General features: G+C 42.6%; 1 protein-coding gene across 3 annotated transcripts in view; it reads left to right on the top strand.

The window, feature by feature from the left end:
* The window catches only part of invs (inversin), a 43,312-nt gene that overhangs the window by 8,351 nt on the left and 14,164 nt on the right, over positions 1-20,797 (top strand). For 2 of the 3 annotated variants that reach the window (XM_085292200.1, XM_085292199.1), the window contains exons 5-17: positions 1,019-1,192; positions 1,763-1,930; positions 2,046-2,226; positions 4,079-4,188; positions 4,643-4,814; positions 5,575-5,730; positions 5,845-5,966; positions 7,974-8,081; positions 8,188-8,294; positions 8,385-8,594; positions 10,312-10,523; positions 11,964-12,531; positions 13,355-13,506. In XM_085292200.1, coding sequence (XP_085148326.1) covers positions 1,019-1,192; positions 1,763-1,930; positions 2,046-2,226; positions 4,079-4,188; positions 4,643-4,814; positions 5,575-5,730; positions 5,845-5,966; positions 7,974-8,081; positions 8,188-8,294; positions 8,385-8,594; positions 10,312-10,523; positions 11,964-12,531; positions 13,355-13,506 — 2,440 coding nt within the window. Of the gene's footprint in view, positions 1-1,018; positions 1,193-1,762; positions 1,931-2,045; positions 2,227-4,078; positions 4,189-4,642; positions 4,815-5,574; positions 5,731-5,844; positions 5,967-7,973; positions 8,082-8,187; positions 8,295-8,384; positions 8,595-10,311; positions 10,524-10,673; positions 10,809-11,963; positions 12,532-13,354; positions 13,507-20,797 lie in introns of those variants that run through there. The other variant, XM_085292201.1, reaches the window with a different exon arrangement.

Below are 20,797 nucleotides of genomic sequence, written 5' to 3'. Positions count from 1 at the left end.
AAGCCATTCATTTGATTCAGGTGTGTGGGAACAAGGATGCATCTAAAAGCTGCAGGACGGTAGCTCTCGAGGACCGGGATTGGGCACCCCTGCCTTAGGGCTTATTGAAGATAATATGACCTGATTTATGGGCCTCAGACACAAGCAGTGTAGCTATGAGCTTCCTATGCACATGCTTGTACATGAAGAATTATTCTGCATGGAGTATTTCTGCTGTTTCAATCTACACACTTAGGGACAATGAAGACAAAGAGTTAATGACAAAACCTCCAGAGTGATGAGAACAACGGGGATGTGGTGCTAATAATATCTCTTTACCTCTCTGTTATTTATTGGCAGCTTCTTTTATTAGAGTGTACTGATACAGGATCATCATATCACTGAAGGGAGAGGGAAGGTAATAGGTTACTAGGATCTGTCTCGTAGATGGGGAGTGTGTGTATGTTGGGGGATGCTAGTGATGGGAAGCCCTGTCTCTTTGACATCTGATCAATAAGTGGCTGAGACAGCGAGAGAGGCAAGGGATTACTGATCTAATTGGACTGAGAATAGGAGGACAGGAACACACACACACTCTCTTAGAGTCTAGATGCATGCTCACACACGAGATAGATCTGTCAGTCTGTGGCTTTGTGGTCACAGAACGATACTAAACACCCTCACACATGTTCACCCTCGCACTGCTGCTGTGTGGCCACTGTTGCACCCAGTGGCCTGCTGGTGAAAGACCAAAAAAGTGAGTATAAAGATGATGACGATGATGAGGAGGGGATGGCAGGCAGAGTGCTGCTGTTTACTGTTTAACAGCTCATCACACACACTGAGGAGTGAGGCAGGAGGAGGGAACGAAGATGGATGACCTGTGGATTGAACCAGACGTGGCTAAAAGCCCGGGGAGTGTGTGTGTGTGTGTGTGGGAGTGTGTGTGTCATTGTTGCTGGTTCATGACTAATGTTGAGGAGAATTGGCGATTTCTGAGCTTCTTATCAGCACAGTTTGTCCCTCTTGGTTGCTGCAGGGGAACGTGCGTTTCCTGAAGCTGCTGCTGTCCAGGCGTGCTAACTGGCTGCAGAAAGATTTAGAGGAAATGACCCCACTCCACCTGGCCACCAGACACCCCTCACCTAAAGCGCTCGCCCTGCTCCTCAAACATATTGGACCTGGAGAGGTTGACACACAGGACAAGAATAAGGTAGTGGAGTAGAGTGCGTAAATATCCATCTGTCTTTATAACTGTTCTCAGTCACAAAACAGCCAGCCAGGGCGTCAAGCCATTAACCTTCAAACAGACTCACTCAAAGCCATTTGGTAGATGCAGCGGCGGTTTTAAGTCATACACACATTAAGTCATACATACATAAACACGTTCAGTGAAAAGCTTAACAAGCTGTAGCTTTGTCCTGTGTTCTTGCTGATAAAACCACAAACACACAGTGTTCTCTGTCTGCTCAACCTGATGTGTATCTGACATCAGTAGTTAGTTTTGTAATAATCCAATATGCATCATCGTGTCAGATGACAGTGGTTTCAGCAAATCTCAGAATAGCTCAGTTGTCGGCATCTAGGTTTAAATCTCAGCTCACTGGTGGATCTTCAATATGAGCTTTGTGTAGCACGTTCCCTCATATTTCCTGGCTGTATCATAGTGTAGTGATTTTTTTTTTGAAGTGGAAACCTCAAACCCAGTCTTACGACTGCCCATTTTAATTTTAGCACCATTGACAAATCTTTGTGTCATCTTTTATCGTCATTCTGTCGACAGCAAACTGCTCTTCACTGGTCAGCTTTTTATAACCGACCAGAACACGTTCGCCTTCTGATCAAGCACGACTCCAACATCGGCATCCCAGACAGTGAAGGCAAGATCCCCCTGCACTGGGCTGCACACAGTCAGGAGCCCAGTGCCACAGAAACTGTCCGCTGTATACTGGTACACGCCATATCCACACACACGATCACAAATTCATTTGTCTTCATTTCCCATCCTCACACATCAAACCTGCATGTTTGCATCTTTTCTTGTTACTGTCTGTGTTTGTGTAAAGGAAGCAGCACCCACTGAGTCCCTGCTGAACTGGCAGGACTATGAGGGTCGGACGCCCCTTCACTTTGCCGTTGCTGATGGCAACGAGGCAGTAGTGGAGGTGCTGACGTCTTATGAGGGCTGTAATGTAACAGCTTATGATAACCTCTTCAGAACACCGCTGCACTGGGCTGCTTTGCTGGGTGAGTTGACACACATCTTATATGCAGTTTATTATTACAAGAACCTGCAAGAATTTCAGGCTTTTTAGAAATTATATCCTTAAAAGCTAAACTACCAGTCGAATTTAGAATCCACATTTTTTCCTTTCTAGCAGCTTAGGTTTCAGTCTCTCAGCCACTTTGGTGATGGGCAGGTTTGCAAATGAGGTTAGGCAGAAGTGTCCATTTACTCCATTTCAGTGTTTGCAGATGACACTGTAGTGAGAACAGGGAGCAGGTGAAAAATAGGTAAAAGGGTGGAGGTATGCTCTGGAGAGAAGAGGAATGAAAGATGCTTGAAGCGAGACAGAATACATGTGTGTGAATGAGAGGGAGACAGGTGGAAAGGTAAAGATACAGGAGTAGAGGTAGTGGAGATGGATGAGGTGAAATACCTGGGGTCAATCCGAATCCAAAGCAAAAGACAGTGCACAAGAGAGGTAAAGAAGAGTGTAGGGATAGGGTGGAGTGGGTGTTATGAGTATGAGGGGTGATTTTTGACAGAAGGACAGCAACAAGAGTGCAGATGGTAGTGAGACCTGCAATGATGTATGGTTTGGAGATGGTGGCACTGACACAAAGCCGAGCTGCAGGTGGCAGAATTTAAGATTTTCATTGGGAGTTGCAAGGATGGACAAGATTAGAAATGAGAACATCAGAGGGACAGCTGGGGTCACATGTTTAGGAGACAAAGTTAGAGAGGCAAGGCTAAGATGATTTGGACATATGCAGTGGAGGGATAGTCGGTATACTGGACAGAGGTTGTTGACGCTGGAGCTCACAGACAGGAGGAAGAGGAGGAAGTACTCATAGGAGGTCCATGGATGTAGGAAAGGTAGGACCTGTAGAGGGTTGGTGTGACAGAGACATGGTCAGATTTCATGACTACTAGTGAGAGCAGCCAAAAGAAGAAGAATGGATCAGATAAAATGGCATTAAAATGTGTGGTGTGAAGGCAACACCCTGACTTTTTCTCTGGTTCCTCCAGCAGTTCTATTTATTTAGTCCTATTGTGTGAACACTTCCAGTTATCTTACACTTTCACTCAAAAGTTTGAAGTGCTTTTTAGATCAGAAATGTTATAAGTGACCATCAAAGATTAATACTGTCATTAATCATAAGTCATTTTTAACTGAATGTCTGTGGAAGGAATACAGACGCACATTTCAGCAACCACCCTGTTCCAGTGAGACTTGAATCGATTAAGTTAACACAGCAGATAGCAAATGTGCTGTTTTTAAAAAAAGGAAAAAATGTGCCTATTTGGGCGTGTGGCAAATCATCCTAAATGGGTTTGATCATAGTCACACAGAAAATAAAATAAAATTCCTTCAGAAACTTCACAATATACAAGTTCTGAGAAACTGAGTCTTGTACTTAAAAACCAGTTAAAGCAAACAAACAAATGATTTCATAGAAAAGTGGGAACTACTCAGTAGTCTCAAAAGTGTGCAAAATTGGCTTTAACCAGAACAGAAAGAGAAGTGGGAGGCCGAGGTGCAAAACTACGTCTGTGGTTTAAAATAAGACATCTCACAGGGGCACAACTGAAAACATCATTAAACAGTCGTCATACAAGCAATTTTTTGCTGGTTTGTGACGTATTTTCATATATTTGTCGCTCAGAATAGCCTTTATTTACATCAAAAATGACTCCAAACTTCTGGGTGACAGCATGTGTGATAGCGACCTGTTTATTTCTTTAGTGTCACGTTAACTGTACAAACAAAAACACACGCTGCATCTGTAAGATGGTGTGGTTGAGCTGTCGTCCTGGCGCTTCACATCCTTGTTTCCCAGCATGTCCCTCTGATGAAAAACGTGTCTTTTTCAGGCCATGCGAAAATTGTCCACCTGCTGCTGGAGAGGAACACATCAGGCACTATTCCCTCAGACAGCCAAGGGGCAACACCTCTGCACTATGGGGCACAAAGCAACAATGCTGTGAGTCACTGACTCACATATTGTTACCTCCGCCAAGGAGGTTGTGTTTTGGTAGTGTTTTCCTGTCGTGCTGTCTGTAAACACGATGTCTCAAAAAGTTTTGAAATAATTCCAATAAAACTTTGTAGGGGTGTAGAGTGGGCTTATGTTAACAATCCATTGAAATCTGGCTTATATCCACCAAGGTCTTCAAGGTCCCCTTAATGGAAAATTGACAAAAAGTCTTATAAATGAGAAACTATTTAACTTAGACTCTTACAAGTGTTACTGATATTTGAAAGTCCTACACCAGACAGTTTAAACGCTTGATTATTCAAACGCCTGTTTTAAATTACAGCAGAATAATAAACCAGATCTTCATCTTGTTAGTTTGTTGTAATTATGTTTCAGTATCTTCACCTTGGTCCAAAAAACAACACAAATAACCTGCGTTTTTCTTTCTGTGTGCATGAAGGAGACAGTTGGCGTATTCCTGTCCCATCCGTCGGTGAAAGACGAGCCCGATCTAGAGGGGAGAACAGCGTTCATGTGGGCTGCTGGGAAGGGCAGTGACGATGTCATTCGCACCATGCTGGCCCTCACCCCAAACATTGACATCAACATGGCAGACAAGTACGGTGGCACTGGTGAGGACTTGACAAACCAGAGGAGGAACTAAAGCTCCTCCGAACTGCTTTGGCCCACTTCCCCTGTCCTCTGTGTGCTTCGAGGGAATGATGACATAATTTCCCTGGTCTTAATGCTCTATGTACACATACATACATACCTTTGTCCTTACTGGTTGCTTGTTTTAAAGTTGGGATGATGATGTCACAGGGGATTCCCCCAAAAGTGCAAAAGAGGCAGTGAGATCACAGGAGAGAGGGAAGTGATACTGTGAGCAAAATTAATGTGAGCTCGTCACAGACACGCACTACTGCCAGCACTGTCCTTTGACAAACACACATACATGCTGGCGCACACGACTTCCCGCCACGCTTTGACCCCCCGGGGCTATTTGAACCTATAATCTCCATGGCGATAGCCCCTCTGCTCGACGGTCATTGTTTATGCATGAATTACATGCAACGGTTGAATCATGCTAATTAGACAGTGTGAAGGGCAGTGTAAATGACCGAATCACTTCCATGCACTTGACTCCAGTCTGTACTGTCTGGGGACTGGAGTGAGGGCAAGGTGGGATTTCCACAAGGAGGATTAAGTGCACCACTCCTCATTAAATGTCTCCCCCTGTTTAACCCTTCACTGACCAGGCTTTAGTCACAGCCCAAACAGGAGCATCAGTCAAAGGAGTGATGTGGAGAAAAAGAAGGGACAGACCTGAGGAGTGATTCAGGACATCATGTTTTATCATGTGCATGTGTGTGTGTGTGTGTGTTTAAACAGCGCTCCATGCGGCCTCCCTGTCAGGCCATGAGAGCACAGTGAAGCTGCTTTTGGAGAAGGGCGCAATGGTTGACTCTCTGGATGTCATGAAACACACACCACTGTTTCGTGCCTGTGAGATGGGACACAGAGATGTCATACTAACACTGATCAAAGGTGAGTGTTCATTAACATATGTTAGTTACACTTTCTCAGTAATTTCGGGAAAGTCTTATTTCCTTTTTCAGTTTTCCTGTGGTCTTTGTAGTCATGCGAATGTTTTGAATAAAGGTTCTGCACGTGTTGACCTGGTGGACGTAGATGGTCACACTGCTCTACACTGGGCAGCTCTAGGAGGGAACGCTGAAGTCTGTCAGATACTGATGGAGAATGGGATAAGTCCCAATGTACAGGTATGCATAAACATATTTCACTAAGGGAGTAGTTGTTTTTAATACTTGGATTAAAATCATTTGCAGGCAACGGGCGTCTAAAGTATAGAAGCCTAGCTAAGCTAAGCTGTCTTATTTATAAAGAGATTTGAAACAGCAAGTGCTGACTAAAGTGCTTAAGAACAGAATAAATATACAAAACCATTTATACAAAAACAATTAAAACAATGAAAATCACCTCTCACACTGTGGAAAGTGAAAAGAGGTAGGTTTAAGAAGTGACTTAAAATGGGCAGTGCAGAAGCCTGTCTAATATGCAGTGGCAGCGAATTCCACAACTTAGGTGCTGCCACAGCAAAAGATCTGTTCCCTCTGAGCTTTTGCTGTGCCCTCGCATTATCTAGGAGCAGCTGATCAGCTGACCTGAGCAACCAGCATGGTGAGTGCACATGTAAGAGCTTAGTTAGGGTGGGGTAAGACTATTTAAAGGCTTAAAAACAAACAAAAGAAGCCATAGACATGTTGTGTTTCCTCTCCTATGATGATCCACCAGATGTGCTGCTTGTTTGTCAGTCTCTCCATTATATAACTGGGTCATTATCCATTTGCAGTGTGAAGTGTGTCTGATCTGTTGACAGCATTTGGCTGAATCTAAGCAAAGAGTACACTCTACTGTTCATCCTGCAACTTCTGTCAGCAGCCAGATCATCAATGAACACTAGTGACCCAGTTCCTCTGGATCATACATGCCCATACCATAACATTGCCTCTGCCATGTTTGACAGATGATGTGGTATGCTTTAGATCATGAGTTGTTTCTCTCTTTTTCCAGGCTTTTCTCTTCACATCATTCTAGTACAAGTTCATCTTGCTTTCATCCATCCTAGAATTCTTCCAGACCTGTTTTGGCTCTTTTAGATAGTTTTCTTGCAAAGTGTAATCGGACCTTCTTGTTCGTGAGTGTAACCAATGGTTTGCACCTTGTTGTACACCCTCTGTCTTCATATTCATAAAGGGTGTCTTTCAATTGTGGACTTGGAAAGTGATACTCCTACCTCGTCAAGTGTGTTCTTGATTCAGATAGGTGGTGTAAAGTTGTTTTTCTTAATCCTGGAAATAATCCTCATCACACACTCTAGTTTTAGTTTTTAGTCCTTTTGGTGTTTCACAACATGGCAGCCATGCCAAAATGGGTATCTCTGCAAGTTTGATTTGGTAGAGTGGAACACCAGATGCCCTTCCTGACACAACCCCAAAAGGGATTTTTGTCTCCGACTGCAATCTAACCAGCGACCCTTCAGGTGTCTAATTTATATGTTAACCACTACACCATTCTTTTTAAGAATGTACCAGGTTTCTGATTTGGCTTCTACTAAAGTTTTTGCTATCTGTCTGATAGGTTCATTTTGTTTCAGCCTACTGATAGCCTCCTTCACACACTAGATAACTATAACTGATAAAGTAACCATTAGGATTAAATCGTCCAAATTCAGTTTAAAATTACAGGTTAATAAAAGGTTACAGTGAACATACTAGAGCAGGAGAGGGGATGAAAGGATGTTTTTTTTCTTTAATATGAAGCGTGACCACTCACCCTCTACCTCAGCCCTGCAGCAAAATGCAATAAAGTTTAACCAAAGCCAACGTGCTGCTGCAGTAGTGTGTCATATTAAATTGTCATGGTCAATTGGAAACATTTAGTCATAAATTTTTGTTACAGTTACTTCTATTTCATTTAAACTGCTTTCATTTGGTAGTGTTTCACCTGTGTGTTCCGTTCTTTAGAGCAACAGAAACTATCTCTGGTTAATAATCATAAAACAACATTGTTATGGATAATCTAATACAGCACCGAGTGACTTCCTAGTTACATACTGAACATGAATTTTGGATTTTGTCCTCATTAACGACCAAAAACAGTTTGGATTCTCGTGTCCAGCGTAAAGCATATGGCTGATCATTGTGAACTTCAAAGCTGTCTATGTCGTAGCTCCAAAACTTCTGATCTGCTGTGTAAACTTTTTGCAGGATCATGCAGGAAGGACTCCACTGCAGTGCGCAGCTTACGGTGGTTACATCACCTGCATGGCTGTTCTCATGGAGAACCACGCTGATCCTAATATACAGGACAAGGAGGTAAGAAATTGCCTGTATTTGCTTGAATACACTTTCATGTCTGACTTTTTTTTGTAAGGTTTAAACATACAACGTTAATGCTGTTTTTTTCTTTATGGGGGTCCAGGGCCGGACCGCTCTCCACTGGTCATGTAACAATGGCTACCTTGACGCTGTGAAACTGCTGCTGGGCTACAATGCCTTTCCCAATCAAATGGAGCACAGTGAGGAGAGGTGAGAACTGAGACCACAATGAAAGCAGCCGAGGTGAAGCTTAAAAAGTAGGAAAATAGATGTATGAATCACACTGTTTATGCTGTGCAGGTACACCCCTCTGGACTATGCTCTGCTGGGGGGGCACAGTGAGGTGACTCAGTTCATGCTGGAGCATGGTGCTCTGTCCATAGCAGCTATCCAGGACATCGCTGCCGCCTCAATCCAGGCGGTCTACAAGGGCTACACTGTCCGCAAGGCCTTCAGGGAGAGAAAGCAGCTCCTCATGCGACACGAGCAACTGCGCAAGGATGCAGCCAAGTGAGAGACACATATAGGGTCATGCCAGAGTTATAGGTATAATGGTAAAGTGAAGGAATTGGCATAACTAGCTTTTATTAACCAGCGTTAACAGAGCCTAGCAGTGATCTCCTTATGGCATCTGACAGTGGACTCATGTCTGTGCTTGTTCTGCTAGGTTTCAGTGCAGCATTTGACACTGTTGACCACAATATTGTATACATTAGAATACACAGTATTAAAGAAATACACTGCAGGGGTTTCAATCATATCTGTCTGACGGACTCAAATTTGTTCATGTAGATGGGGAGTCTTCTTCAAACGCAAAGGTTATTGAGGGAGTTCCACAGGGTCCTGTGCTGGGACCAATACTGTTTATATTATTTCCCTTAGAAAGCATTATGAGAAAACATTACATATATTTTCATTGCTATGCAGATGATACCCAGCTATATTTGTCTATGAAGCCAGGTGACACACAGCAACTAGTTAAACTACAAGCATGTCTTAAAGACATAAAGATCTGACCTCTTCACTGGATGGTATAATCTTGCCTTGCAATAACACTTTGAGGAATCTTGGAGTTATTTTTGACCAAGATATGTCCTTCAGTGCGCATATTAAACATACAGGCTTTACTATTGGAATGTATTATTATCGGGCTGTCCTAAAACACCCTGAAAGGATGATCCAGAATGCTGGAGTGAGTGTACTTACATATTTTTCCCATGTTAGCTTCTTGAATCTTTCTACTCATATAATCAATCTGAAATATCAAGCCCCATAGGTATATGTTAAGGATACATGGAGCATGCATCTGCATACCTCTGTTGCATTTCTGTGAAAAGCTGAGGGACACCCAAGTTTATGAATATGATAAATCGAGAATGAGGTGACATAAGATTTTCAAATTGACATCATAGGTCGATCTCCTAAAACTCTTGGATGAGTTAAAATCCGAGTGAGCTTCACCTCAAACTCAGAGGAAAGGAAGTTTTTCCTCCCCTCCGTCGCCGAGTCCTTACTCATAGGGGCTCATCAGACTTCTCTCTCTAACATTGTAGGGTCTTTACCCTACAATATAAACAGGTGTCTGACTGAATTGAATTGAAAATATTATTTAGTGAACATTAACACATTTGGTTTGGTTAACATTTGGTTGCCCAGACAAACCCAGAACCACCACACACTTAAGCTGTAATCACCGATTACATGGCTTCATGGTGTTTATATTCATTAGAAGTTACTCACTGACATCCCTCTGTTTGTCTCACACTGTGTCTCGCAAATTACATTTACTTTGCCTTTGAAGCAGTCACACTCTCTCCATATCTATCTTTCTTTCTGTCAGCCCAGCACACACATACGTCTCCTCTCTGTCTGCCTCTTCCGACTCGTTCTTCTTCTGCCATTTGCTCACCAGTCTCATCTTTATTCTCTTAAACAACACTTTTGACAAGTAAATTTGTTTTCAGAGGGCACATTGACTTCAGGTTTTTATGGTAATCCAAGCAGGCAGTTTTATTTAGACATGCCTTTTAAGCAAAGCTTTTTTTCCACATATTACTAATGATAAGCTAATATCCTTATCAGATTATATTCAAGCTGTATAGAAGACGTCCAGGAATGTTCTTAAAAAAAGGTCCAGAGTTAGAAAATAACCAGAAACCTACAATACTGCCTGTACCAAATGACGAGGTTTCTTTTGCATTTTTTGCCTGGTTTTCTTTGTGTTTAGAAAGCGAGAAGAGGAACAGCGGAAGAGAGAAGCCGTGCAGCAAGTTTCAGGGGCCACAGCAGAGAAACGGAGGGTTTCACCCGTGAAAGCAGAGCAAGAAAAGCTGTCCTTAGTGAGCATTATAGAGGACTTATCCTTGAATGATTCGTCTGTGGAAACAAAGAAATCATCCAAAGCTGAACGCACTAAGAGCAAAGAGGAGAGACACAGAGGTACAAAAATACAGAAATCCTCAAATTTAGTCTGAAGTGTAAGTGTTAATGCGCTTACAAGTGAGGACACGCCTGTGCAATATCGCTTTAATAACTAACCATAATCACATCCCTTGTCTTTATTTTACCCTGTTAAAAAAAACAAACAAGGTGTGAATGCGGGAGTGAATGTGAGTGCGAATGGTTGTCTCTGTCTATGTGTTAGCCCTGCGACGGACTGGCAACCTGTCCAGGGTGTACTCTGCCTCTCACCCTAGGACAGCTGGGATAGGCTCCAGCACCCCCCGCGACCCTAAAAAAGGATAAGCGTCAGTGGATGGATGGATGGATAGATAGATAAAAATATAAACCACACTGCAACAGAAGTCAGTAAAAGTGTTTTATCAGTACTTTGTAAGTCTGCCTTTCTTTTTGATGAGACACTGAATCCTCTTCAGAATGATGGATGTCACTGTTGCATACTTATTTGAGGATATATTCTGCCATTCTCCTGGGACGGTTTTTTCAGCTGGTCTTTGCGGAAAGTTTTGTGCTCCTCTGCTTTTCACCTTCATACCTCAAATGTGTTCTGTTAGATTCAAGCCATGCAACACATTTGGCCAGTTTTTACTTTACTTTACACCGATTCTGCCAGTGTGCTTTGGATCTTTGTGATGCAGGAATATTTGGCTCATTTGTTTTGATAATTTTCTGTAATACTTGTTGCCATCATGGAGTCTGATATCATCAAACCACTGCCTTTGAGTTTCCCGCTCAGGTTTGCAGTGAACTTGCTGGACTCCATCGTAGACAGTCCTTTACACTGTCCAAGCTGTCAACAAAGCTTTGACTCCCTTGTGTCTGAATTACTTTCAAAGCTGTGCAGTAGCACGCTGTCTGTGGACAACCACTACACCACACTTCTGATTAGTGATCTTGTGGCTCGTTCTGTTCTTTTCTGCAGCTGCAGCTCAGTCTTTGCTGATTTTTAGTGGCTCACTTATCTTCCCGTGTCCTTTACCATCTTTTTGATGACAATCAGATTTTTTAATTTCACTAAAAAAATTATTTTGTATAATCATGATGCAAATATACAGATATGCACAGCACATCAGATCCAAAATGAGAGAAGTTCCAGTCTTCAAAGCTAATTTCATAAACTCATTCATGCAATTAACTAACTAGAAATCAGAGGTGGACTCAATTTAGTTGGTCAGCAGCCTGTATAGTCAGTTTAGTCTGGAGTATTTAACTCTGTGAAATAATGCATTTTGAATCATTGACTTTAAATTGATATTGCACAGAGGTGTACTTTTAAACACTAATTTTAAACACTTTTTAGGTGTTTAAAATGAACTTTTAATTGAGCAAATGCATTCATCTTGACTAAACAGTACAGACAGTGGTGTTTTATTCATTTACATGATCTTTATTTTTTCATTTCAACTCCACTCCAACCAGTTCACAAAAGCAGGTCCTCTAGAAGAGGTAAAGAAGCTGAACCGCATGATTGTCCTGAAGCTTTGGGCTGCAGTCATGTGAGCAGTGATGCTTCCCCCGATGCTCTGCAGACCACAAGGCTGACAGAACTTCTCTCCCCTTCCGGCTTCAGACCCACACCTCCCTCCATGCCCAAATTCAGGGAACGACTTTTGTCAAACTCACCCAGTCCTTCCACAGCGGTTTCCTCTGTGGACCAAACTGAGGCCGGTAGAAGAGACTGCATGCCTCTAAAAAAGAGTAATGCTCACATGAGCGTGCAGACTGCCCGGGCAATTACCAATGCCCACACCTCTCCACAAAAACACAGACGACATAAGGCGCGTACTTCAGAGAAGGCCACAACCAAAGACCAAACTCGCTCAGCCTCATTAAGAAGGAGTTCATCTGTAGATCACAAAAGCCCCCCAAGAAAGGCTCAATCTGCCGCACACGCACCAATGTCAACACGTGCACACAGGGAGTACAACAAGGAGCATCGCAGGAGGAGGAACGAGGCTGCACGCATCATCCAGCGTGCCTGGAGAAGGCGAGTTTACATTTTTCTCCTTGATCGTGTTTGTGTTTGTACCAGGAGGGTTGGGGGAGATTGGCAGCGCAGTATGATATCATAAGGCACACTTTATTGTCACCTTAGGGAAATTTTTTGTGGACTCAAGTGCCGTCACAGAAGCTGCCTTCACTAAGAGTCAGTAAACATTAAAAGAAAAGAGAAATTAATAAATAGATTTTAAAAAGGGGCCTATCACAACATTCAATACACACATTGCAGATAATCTTAAAAACTGTTATTTAAATGCTTGATCGATGCTGGGACAAATGAATTTTTTTGAAGCGATTCAGACCGCATTTAGCATTCAAAATTTTGGGGCAGTGCCATGTGGCACCCACATGTGCCCCCTTGTGAATACTTTCCCGCCCCCGTCTTTAGTCTGGATGCCATGAACAGTGGAGCAGTGGGGGGGAGAGCGTGGGAGAGGGTTGAGACAAGAAGACGTAGGACATAAAGGCTGTAATCTAGAAGTTTCATAGTATTTTAACAAGAGGCTAAAAGTTCAGCCGGGCTGCTCTAATAGCTACCAGAAGCCTCTCGTTGCTTTTCTCTCTGTCTTGCACACACTGCGTTTCTCTTAGTGGATGCCAGTCCACTGCAGGAGGCCCTCTGTTTCTCCTCAGCTTCACAGTTATATTGTGTATATGTTGCCTATTAATTTCCTTGAGTAAACTGTTTACTTTGTTTATGCTTAGTGAGAATTAGTGCGAGGACTTGCCAGCTTTTAAAGCTTTGAACGCTGTTAGAGATGATTTTTATAGAACTGCGTGCATGTGTTTGTGTGGATGTGTGTTTGCAGGTTTTGTGCACGCAGACGGAGGGAGGTAAAAGCCCATGAAGAGGTGGAGTCCAGACATTCAAACTACACCCATAACAGGAAGAAGGTGGAAATCCGAGCTCAACCTGCTAAGCCAACACAGAGTAAGAGCTCTGTGCTCCAAAGCATCTACGGTAAGATCACCAGCATACTGCCCCAAAACTGTTTTTAGTTTCCCGAATCATTCTATTGCTTTATTTACACTCACCAGACACTTTATTAGGCACACCTGCTCATTAATGTAAATAGAATAGAATAGAATAGAATTCAACTTTATTGTCATTGCACATGCACAGGTACAGGGCAACGAAATGCAGTTTGCATCCATCCAGAAGTGCTTTAGTGATATAGATATATTACAATATATATTAGCAATAGTATAGATATGTAAGTATATTACAGAAATGGGTCTATTATGGTATGTTATAATGTACACGGTATGAAGTATGTTGTGAATATTCTATAACTATAAGTATGTACAGGCTGTAGTGAGTACAAGCTATGTACAGGATATGAACAGGATATAAATATGAAAAACTATACAGAATATGAAATAAATAACTTTACAGAAATCTGAGATATACAGCTATACAGAAATGGGAACTATGCAAGTTGTAAACAGTTGTAGGATTAAAGATTATTGAATGTACAGAATGATTATTTACACAGAGCTATACAGTAGTGCAGTTAAGATAAGTGAGGGTGTAGATAGTTTCTACAGAGGCTATATAAAGTGCTAGTGGTTGTGAGTGGTGGTTCAGTCCATGTTATTATTGTGTTTGAGGGTACAGTTGTCCATTGTGGGTGTGTGTATGTTCAGTCCATGAGTTTAACGTGGGTCAGATGTCAGGAGGCAGAGTTCAGGAGTCTGACAGCTGTGGGGAAGAAGCTGTTCCGGTACCTGGTGGTCTTAGTCCGGAGGCTCCTGTGGCGCCTCCCAGAGGGCAGGAGGGTGAAGAGTCCATGTGATGGGTGACTGGGGTCTTTGATGATTTTCCCAGCCCTTTTCAGACACCGCTTCCTGTAGATGTCTTTTATGGCAGGAAGTGGTGCTCCGGCGATGCGCTGGGCAGTTTTCACGACCCTCTGCAACGCCTTCCAGTCCGAGGCAGAGCAGTTCCCGTACCAGACTGTTATACAGTTGGTCAGGATGCTCTCGATGGTGCAGCGATAGAAGTTCACCAGGATGTCTGAGGACAGGTGGTTCTTCCTCAGAGTCCTCAAGAAGAAGAGGCGCTGGTGAGCCTTCTTGACCAGCTTGGAGCAGTTGGTCGTCCAGGTGAGATCCTCGGAGATGTGGACTCCCAGGAACTTGAAGCTGCTCACACGCTCCACAGCCGTCCCCTTAATGTGGATGGGTGGATGTGGGTCAGCATTCCTCCTGTGATAAAAAACCGCTAAATAGCAGATTCTGGAGAGACACTGAGCCTCGCGTTGTTCACGCGCCGCCATATCTAATCAGGCAATCACACACCTGCGATTCAGTGTATTTCGGCTTGTAGATGTGGTCAAGATGACCTGGTTAAGATGAAACTGATCATCAAAATACGGCAGAAAAATTATTTTCTACACTTCACAGGCTGGTCAAACTCTAAGGGCAAAATGAATGAAAAGCCTACTTTTCTATGGATCAGAGAGTTTTAATATCATTGTCACTTGATCAAAACTGTAAGTCAGAGAGGAAACGGTCAGGTAATGAGTGAGAAACAGTGGTGTTATTAAAGATGTTTAAGGAATTGAGCATCTGCCCGTCTTAATTAAAAGTGGTATTAAAAGCAGATGAAGCTACAAATCAAGGTGTATAGAACAGACCGTAAGCAATATCTTATAAACGTTGAATGACAGAAAGATCTTAGTGTTAAAGAAAATGTAGATCTTCTGGGATTTTCCCACACAATCATCTCTGAATGGACTGGAAAAAAAAAAGACATCCAGTGAGCAGCAGTTCTCTAGTTTGAAATCCCTTATTGATGCCAGAGGTCAGAGGAGTATGGAAGCCCGTTTCTGCCACTAAAAAAAAAAAAAAGTATCCAAAACTCTAAATTTCGAGTTATCTTTCTCAAAATTTTGACTTATTAATTTGAAATTTTGAGAAAAGTAGCTTGAAATGTTGACTTTTTTCAAAAGTTTGAGTTAATAATCAGTAATCTACATGAATGACGTAATTTCCTTGTTACCCGGAAGCGGAAGCCCTCAGCTACAAATGCTACAGTTAAGCTACCAGTATAACAGCCAGTCATGAATGCACAAATTGCTGATTATTTTCAGCGTAGCGTCACAAATGATGAAATGCTTGTGTTATGAGCTGAATCACATGGTGTTACTATCAGCAAACGTACTCTTGAAAGCGCCAGTTTGTTGCGATCCGGTTTTGAGTGTGCAGTCCACGTAGATTACTGATGGCAGAGATAACTCAAAATATCGAGTTACTTTTCTTAAAATTTCAAGTTAATAAGTCAAAATTTCAAGAAAATAAGTTGAAATTTTGAGTTAATAAGTCGATATTTCGAGTTATGGATACTTTTTTTTTTAGTGGCGGAAACGGGCTTCCATAGAGGAGAATGCCCAGAGGCAACAGTAACTCAGTTAACTACTCATTATAGTCAAGGTATGCAGAAGAGCACCTCTGAGCACACAACATGCCTGGTCCACTGAATCCTGGTTTCTGCTGTGACATTCAGATGGTAGGATCAGAATTTGGCATAAACAGCATGGAAGCACAGGTCCACCCTACCTCATATCACTGGTTCAAGCTGCTCTTGTTTGTGATGTGGGTGATATTTTCTTGACACACTTTGGACCCCTTAGTATCAAATGAGCATCATTTAAATGCTGCAGCTTACCTGAGTGTAGTTGCTGACTGTGTCCATCCCTTTATGACTTCTGATGGCTGCTTCCAGCAAGATAATCCACCGTGTCACAAAGACCAGACCATCTTAAACTGGTTTCTTGAACCAAATAGTAAGTTCACTGTACTCAGAAACCACTACAGTCACCACATCTCAATACAATAGAGCACCTTTGGGATGTGGTGGAACAGGAGAGTCACATTGTGGACACGTTTACAAGAACTGTGCCGTGCTGTCGTGTCAATATGGTCCGAAAATCTCTAAGAAATGTTTCCAGTTCAATCTTTGCCATAAAGAATTTCATAATATATTTCACATATATTTAATATATCTTTCTCTCACATCTATTTAAAAATGTGTGGTCGATCCTGTGACATTCCACTGAACTCTGAAAAAGGAGAAGCATGAAAACTGAGCAGAGCTATTTTAGACTAAACCTTTGAGAGCAATGCTGCACTTAATTGCTCTGGTAATGTAATATTGGATTAATCAGGATGATGGCTCACCGCTGAAATAATGACTTTTCAATTTCCAAACATTAAGTTTTAATGTTTCTAGTGGCTGAAAAGCTCAACAAATGCAACACTGTGACCTGTGAGTCTGCCTGAGTGCACACCAAAACACGAAAAACACTTTTTTGGGGAGGAGTGTTGTCATGTGAGCAAAGAGATGATAGGAAATGAGGATGCTGGGAAAGCACTCTTAACAGAAGCAGGCACCTTGCAGTTTGTAAACAAGCAATAATGGCCAAAAGACAGCCATGCTAATAAACATGTTATAGAAATTATCACCTGCAACTTTGCCACATTAGAAACAATGGATATCAAGTGTAGGAAAAGCAGCTTTAATTTTAACTCTAATAGTTGTAGATGAACTCTTGGTGTGCACTGACCCTTTGCAGTTTTAAAGCAGCTTGTGCACGCTGCAACTCCTGAGTTAAATATGCTTATTAGGAATGTTTTTAATTGGCTAAACCTTGAACTCGTGTTCGGTTAAGTTAGCAGAAAATAGTGGCTGAGAAATCAGTGAGTCGGATGTGCAGCATGAATTAAAGCTTTAGCATTTGAAGATTTTGTAAGATTAAAAGAAGAAGAAGTTACAAATCCAGCTGTGTAAGAAACACTGTAAGCGACCCGTGGAAATGTCTGGCTAATGCTTCAATCCACACGCCGGGACGGTATCAGCCTGGTTTCCCGCGTGGAAGCTCTGGTAAGGTTTCGCCCTCACAGACAGGCCTGACCTTCTTAACACATCACCAGGTGATGATGGGAGGACAGACAGAAGCCTTGCTGCGCCAAAACACAGAAGCCCGCACAGCCTCTCTGCTCACGGTCCGATCCGGTCTTCTGACGTTGTTTTCCCCTCCCCCTTCTCGCCTCTCCTCCCTCTCTACCTGACAGTGCTGGCACTGTGAAAAGTTCAGAGCTGTCAGGGGGAATGTCAGACGACTGCGTAGAGCTATCTGCTGAACACACACATTAACAACACCCCCCCTCCCAAACACACACACACACACACACGAGAGTCATTTTATTACTCCGTCTCTCGTATCTTGAAGTAGACAGATGTATGAACTGTGGACGCTATCACCTGCACGCTTAATTATTATAAACCATTTTTAAAAATAGCTTTCCAACACTCTTATATCTAAAAAATCTGTGTCAGAACAAGATCTTGTTTTCATCACAGATAAAAAAAAATTTATTACTTGTTTAATTTGCTAATATAAAAAACTTATGTGTTTAAATATTATTTTTAACGTCCCAGACAACAAGACTGGTAGTGGTTAATGTATTTCTCTCATACATGAAAGCTCCCCAGTTGAATTGTATGAGTGGACACAAACCCCGCCACAGAGTCCTAGAGCTGGTCTCAACCCTTAGATCTTGTAAAGGAAATTTGTAAAAATCTGTCCTGGAGTCACCTTAGAATAAGTGGGCAAGTGAAACTGCAAACCCCACCCTCCCTAAAGAGTGTACATATGAAAAGTGGAGTAGTAAGCATACAACAAGTGGAGCTCAGTGAGAAAAAAAACTAGATTCTGTCCTGGGCCACTGTGCCGCTCCCTGACCTGTCCTTTAAAACTATGACCTACAAGCCAATAAAATGGGGTTCCAAAGTGATTAACCTGTATTTGGCTGACTTCCAGGTATTTCTTGGAAGGAGTCTACGACTTGCGATTAAAAAAATTGAAACTTTTATGTTAGCCTGCAATTAAATAGGTGGTGATGGCTTTATATTGGTAGATAGTGGTTAGGTCTACTGAGAGCACGAAGGAAACCAAATATGTGAAAGCCTATGTCAAAACAGCGCCTTTCCCACTGCATACTAGGAGCAATTGCCCTGGCCTATATTAGCAGGGGTCTTCACATTTACTCAGTTTTATGGGCAAGATGTAACAGGACCAAACCTGGCACATTCTCCCCTGTGAAGTGCTATTGGGGACAGTTGTCTTCTTAACAGTCATGTCTAGAGATGGACCGATCCGATATTACGTATCGGTATCGGTCCGATACTGACCTAAATTACTGGATCGGATATCGGAGAAAAATAAAAAATGTAATCCGATCCATTAAATATCACGAAAGCACCTCACAAAACTTGCAACACGCCGTAACTCACCTCAGAACGTTAGCACGTCGGAGCAGTATGCATCACCTGATAGAGCGGCTGTGGCATGCGGGACCTGTCGGTGGTCTGGATAGCATTTGGAGCTTCGCTAGCAACCCGGCATTTCATCTCCGACAAAGTTATCCCCGAGAGAAGTAAAGCAAGTGTGTAAGTCCATCTCTGAATGTTTGTAAAGCATTCCTGCGTTAAGCTTAACAAGCGACTGCCTCTCGCTCTCCGGCTGCTACTTCAATCATGAAACTGCTTAATGATCAGCTGATCGGCTTTTCTGTCGCGAGTCCGTCTCTCTTGTTTGTTTTTGGCCCACTTTGCACCAGAAAGAGGAAACCAGCGGCTGAACAACAGCAGCACGTTTAAGCTTGATCAGCTGTTGTTAGAATTTATTTAATATTACTTTCTACTCCAGGATCGTTTTCTACGTAGCTGACGCTGGTAACTGTGCAGGGGCGGATCTAGCAAAGTTTAGCCAGGGGGGCCGATAGGTGGTGAAGAGGGAGCTGAGTGTAAAAGCGAAGCTCTCAATTTACCGGTCGATCTACGTCCCTACCCTCACCTATGGCCACGAGCTGTGGGTAGTGACCGAAAGAACGACATCGCGGATACAAGCGGCAGAAATGAGCTTCCTCCGAAGGGTGGCTGGCCTCTCCCTTAGAGATAGGGTGAGAAGTTCGGCCATCCGGGAGGGGCTCAGAGTAGAGCAGCTGCTGCTCCACATCGAAAGGAGCCAGCTGAGGTGGTTCGGGCATCTGACAAGGATGCCCCCTGGGCGCCTCCTGGGTGAGGTGTTCCAGGCATGTCCCACCGGGAGGAGGCCCCGGGGCAGACCCAGGACATGCTGGAGAGATTATATCTCTCGGCTGGCCTGGGAACGCCTTGGTATTCCCCCGGATAAGCTGGAGGAGGTGGCTGGGGAGAGGGAGGTCTGGGCCTCTTTGCTTAGGCTGCTGCCCCCGCGACCCGGCCCCGGAAAAAGCGGATGAAAATGGATGGATGGAATAGAAGTCAATTACTGTATATAGTGACTATTAAGTCTAATATATATACCCTAGTAAGCTATAGTACTTTTTTCCTTTGGGAAGGTACCATCTGTGCAGTCTGCAATTTTGTTGAAGAAAGATGTTGAATCTATTTAATATTTCTTGAAAAATAATTGATTTCTGTGCATTTTTTTTCACACTGCATCAAATTAAGGTTGATTACGTCGATTAAGCATCATGAGGTGGAGCGTGAGGGGTGGTTCCCTATTTTTTATTTATTTATTTTTGTTGTTGCTGGGAGTTGGAACCCTATTAGTTAGGTTGCTTAATATTTACGCTAAGTACTCTTTAAAATACCAGAATAGGGAGGATGGTGTAGGTTTAAGTTTATTAGATTGATCAGTATTGGTGAACTATGAAATTTTTTTTTTTGCATACAGGTATAACAGAATAGCTTTAGTGTAGTTGTTGTTTTAAACTTCAGTATGAACTTATACAAAATGCAGCAAGATATTTAAAAAACAGTTTTGTTGATTAAAAAACACTATATCGGATTCATATCGGTATCGGCAGATATCCAAATTTATGATATCGGTATCGGTATCGGACATAAAAAAGTGGTATCGTGCCATCTCTAGTCATGTCTGGCAATCTGGTAGTTAATATTTCTAAGCACAAAATACTAACTAAATCGCTATTTCTCTCATAGTGAAACACAAAATGAATGCTATGAAAGAGAGCTTCAGGTTATGTTTTTATCCCTGGTTCTCTGAGTAGCATGAGCGAGTGTCTCACCGAACCAACCTCTTTGCTAGGGAAGTGAGGAAGAGGTGGGCTTTTTTGAATTACATCTGACGCTATGTGAGCCTATTATATAGGAAGGCCTATATAACATGGGCATCATTTAGCTAACAGTAAAGGCTGTTGATCCAAATCGTGGCAAGCTGTGGCGAGTTGATCTGAGTAGG

Source organism: Mchenga conophoros, linkage group LG11 (genome assembly GCF_057382185.1).
Source record: "Mchenga conophoros isolate Kocher_MC1m ecotype Shallow Benthic linkage group LG11, M_conophoros_male_GT1.1, whole genome shotgun sequence".
In the NCBI taxonomy this organism is placed as follows: Eukaryota; Metazoa; Chordata; class Actinopteri; order Cichliformes; family Cichlidae; genus Mchenga; species Mchenga conophoros.
Note: the sequence above shows the minus strand (reverse complement) of the source record. Positions and strands in the feature narration are given on the sequence as shown.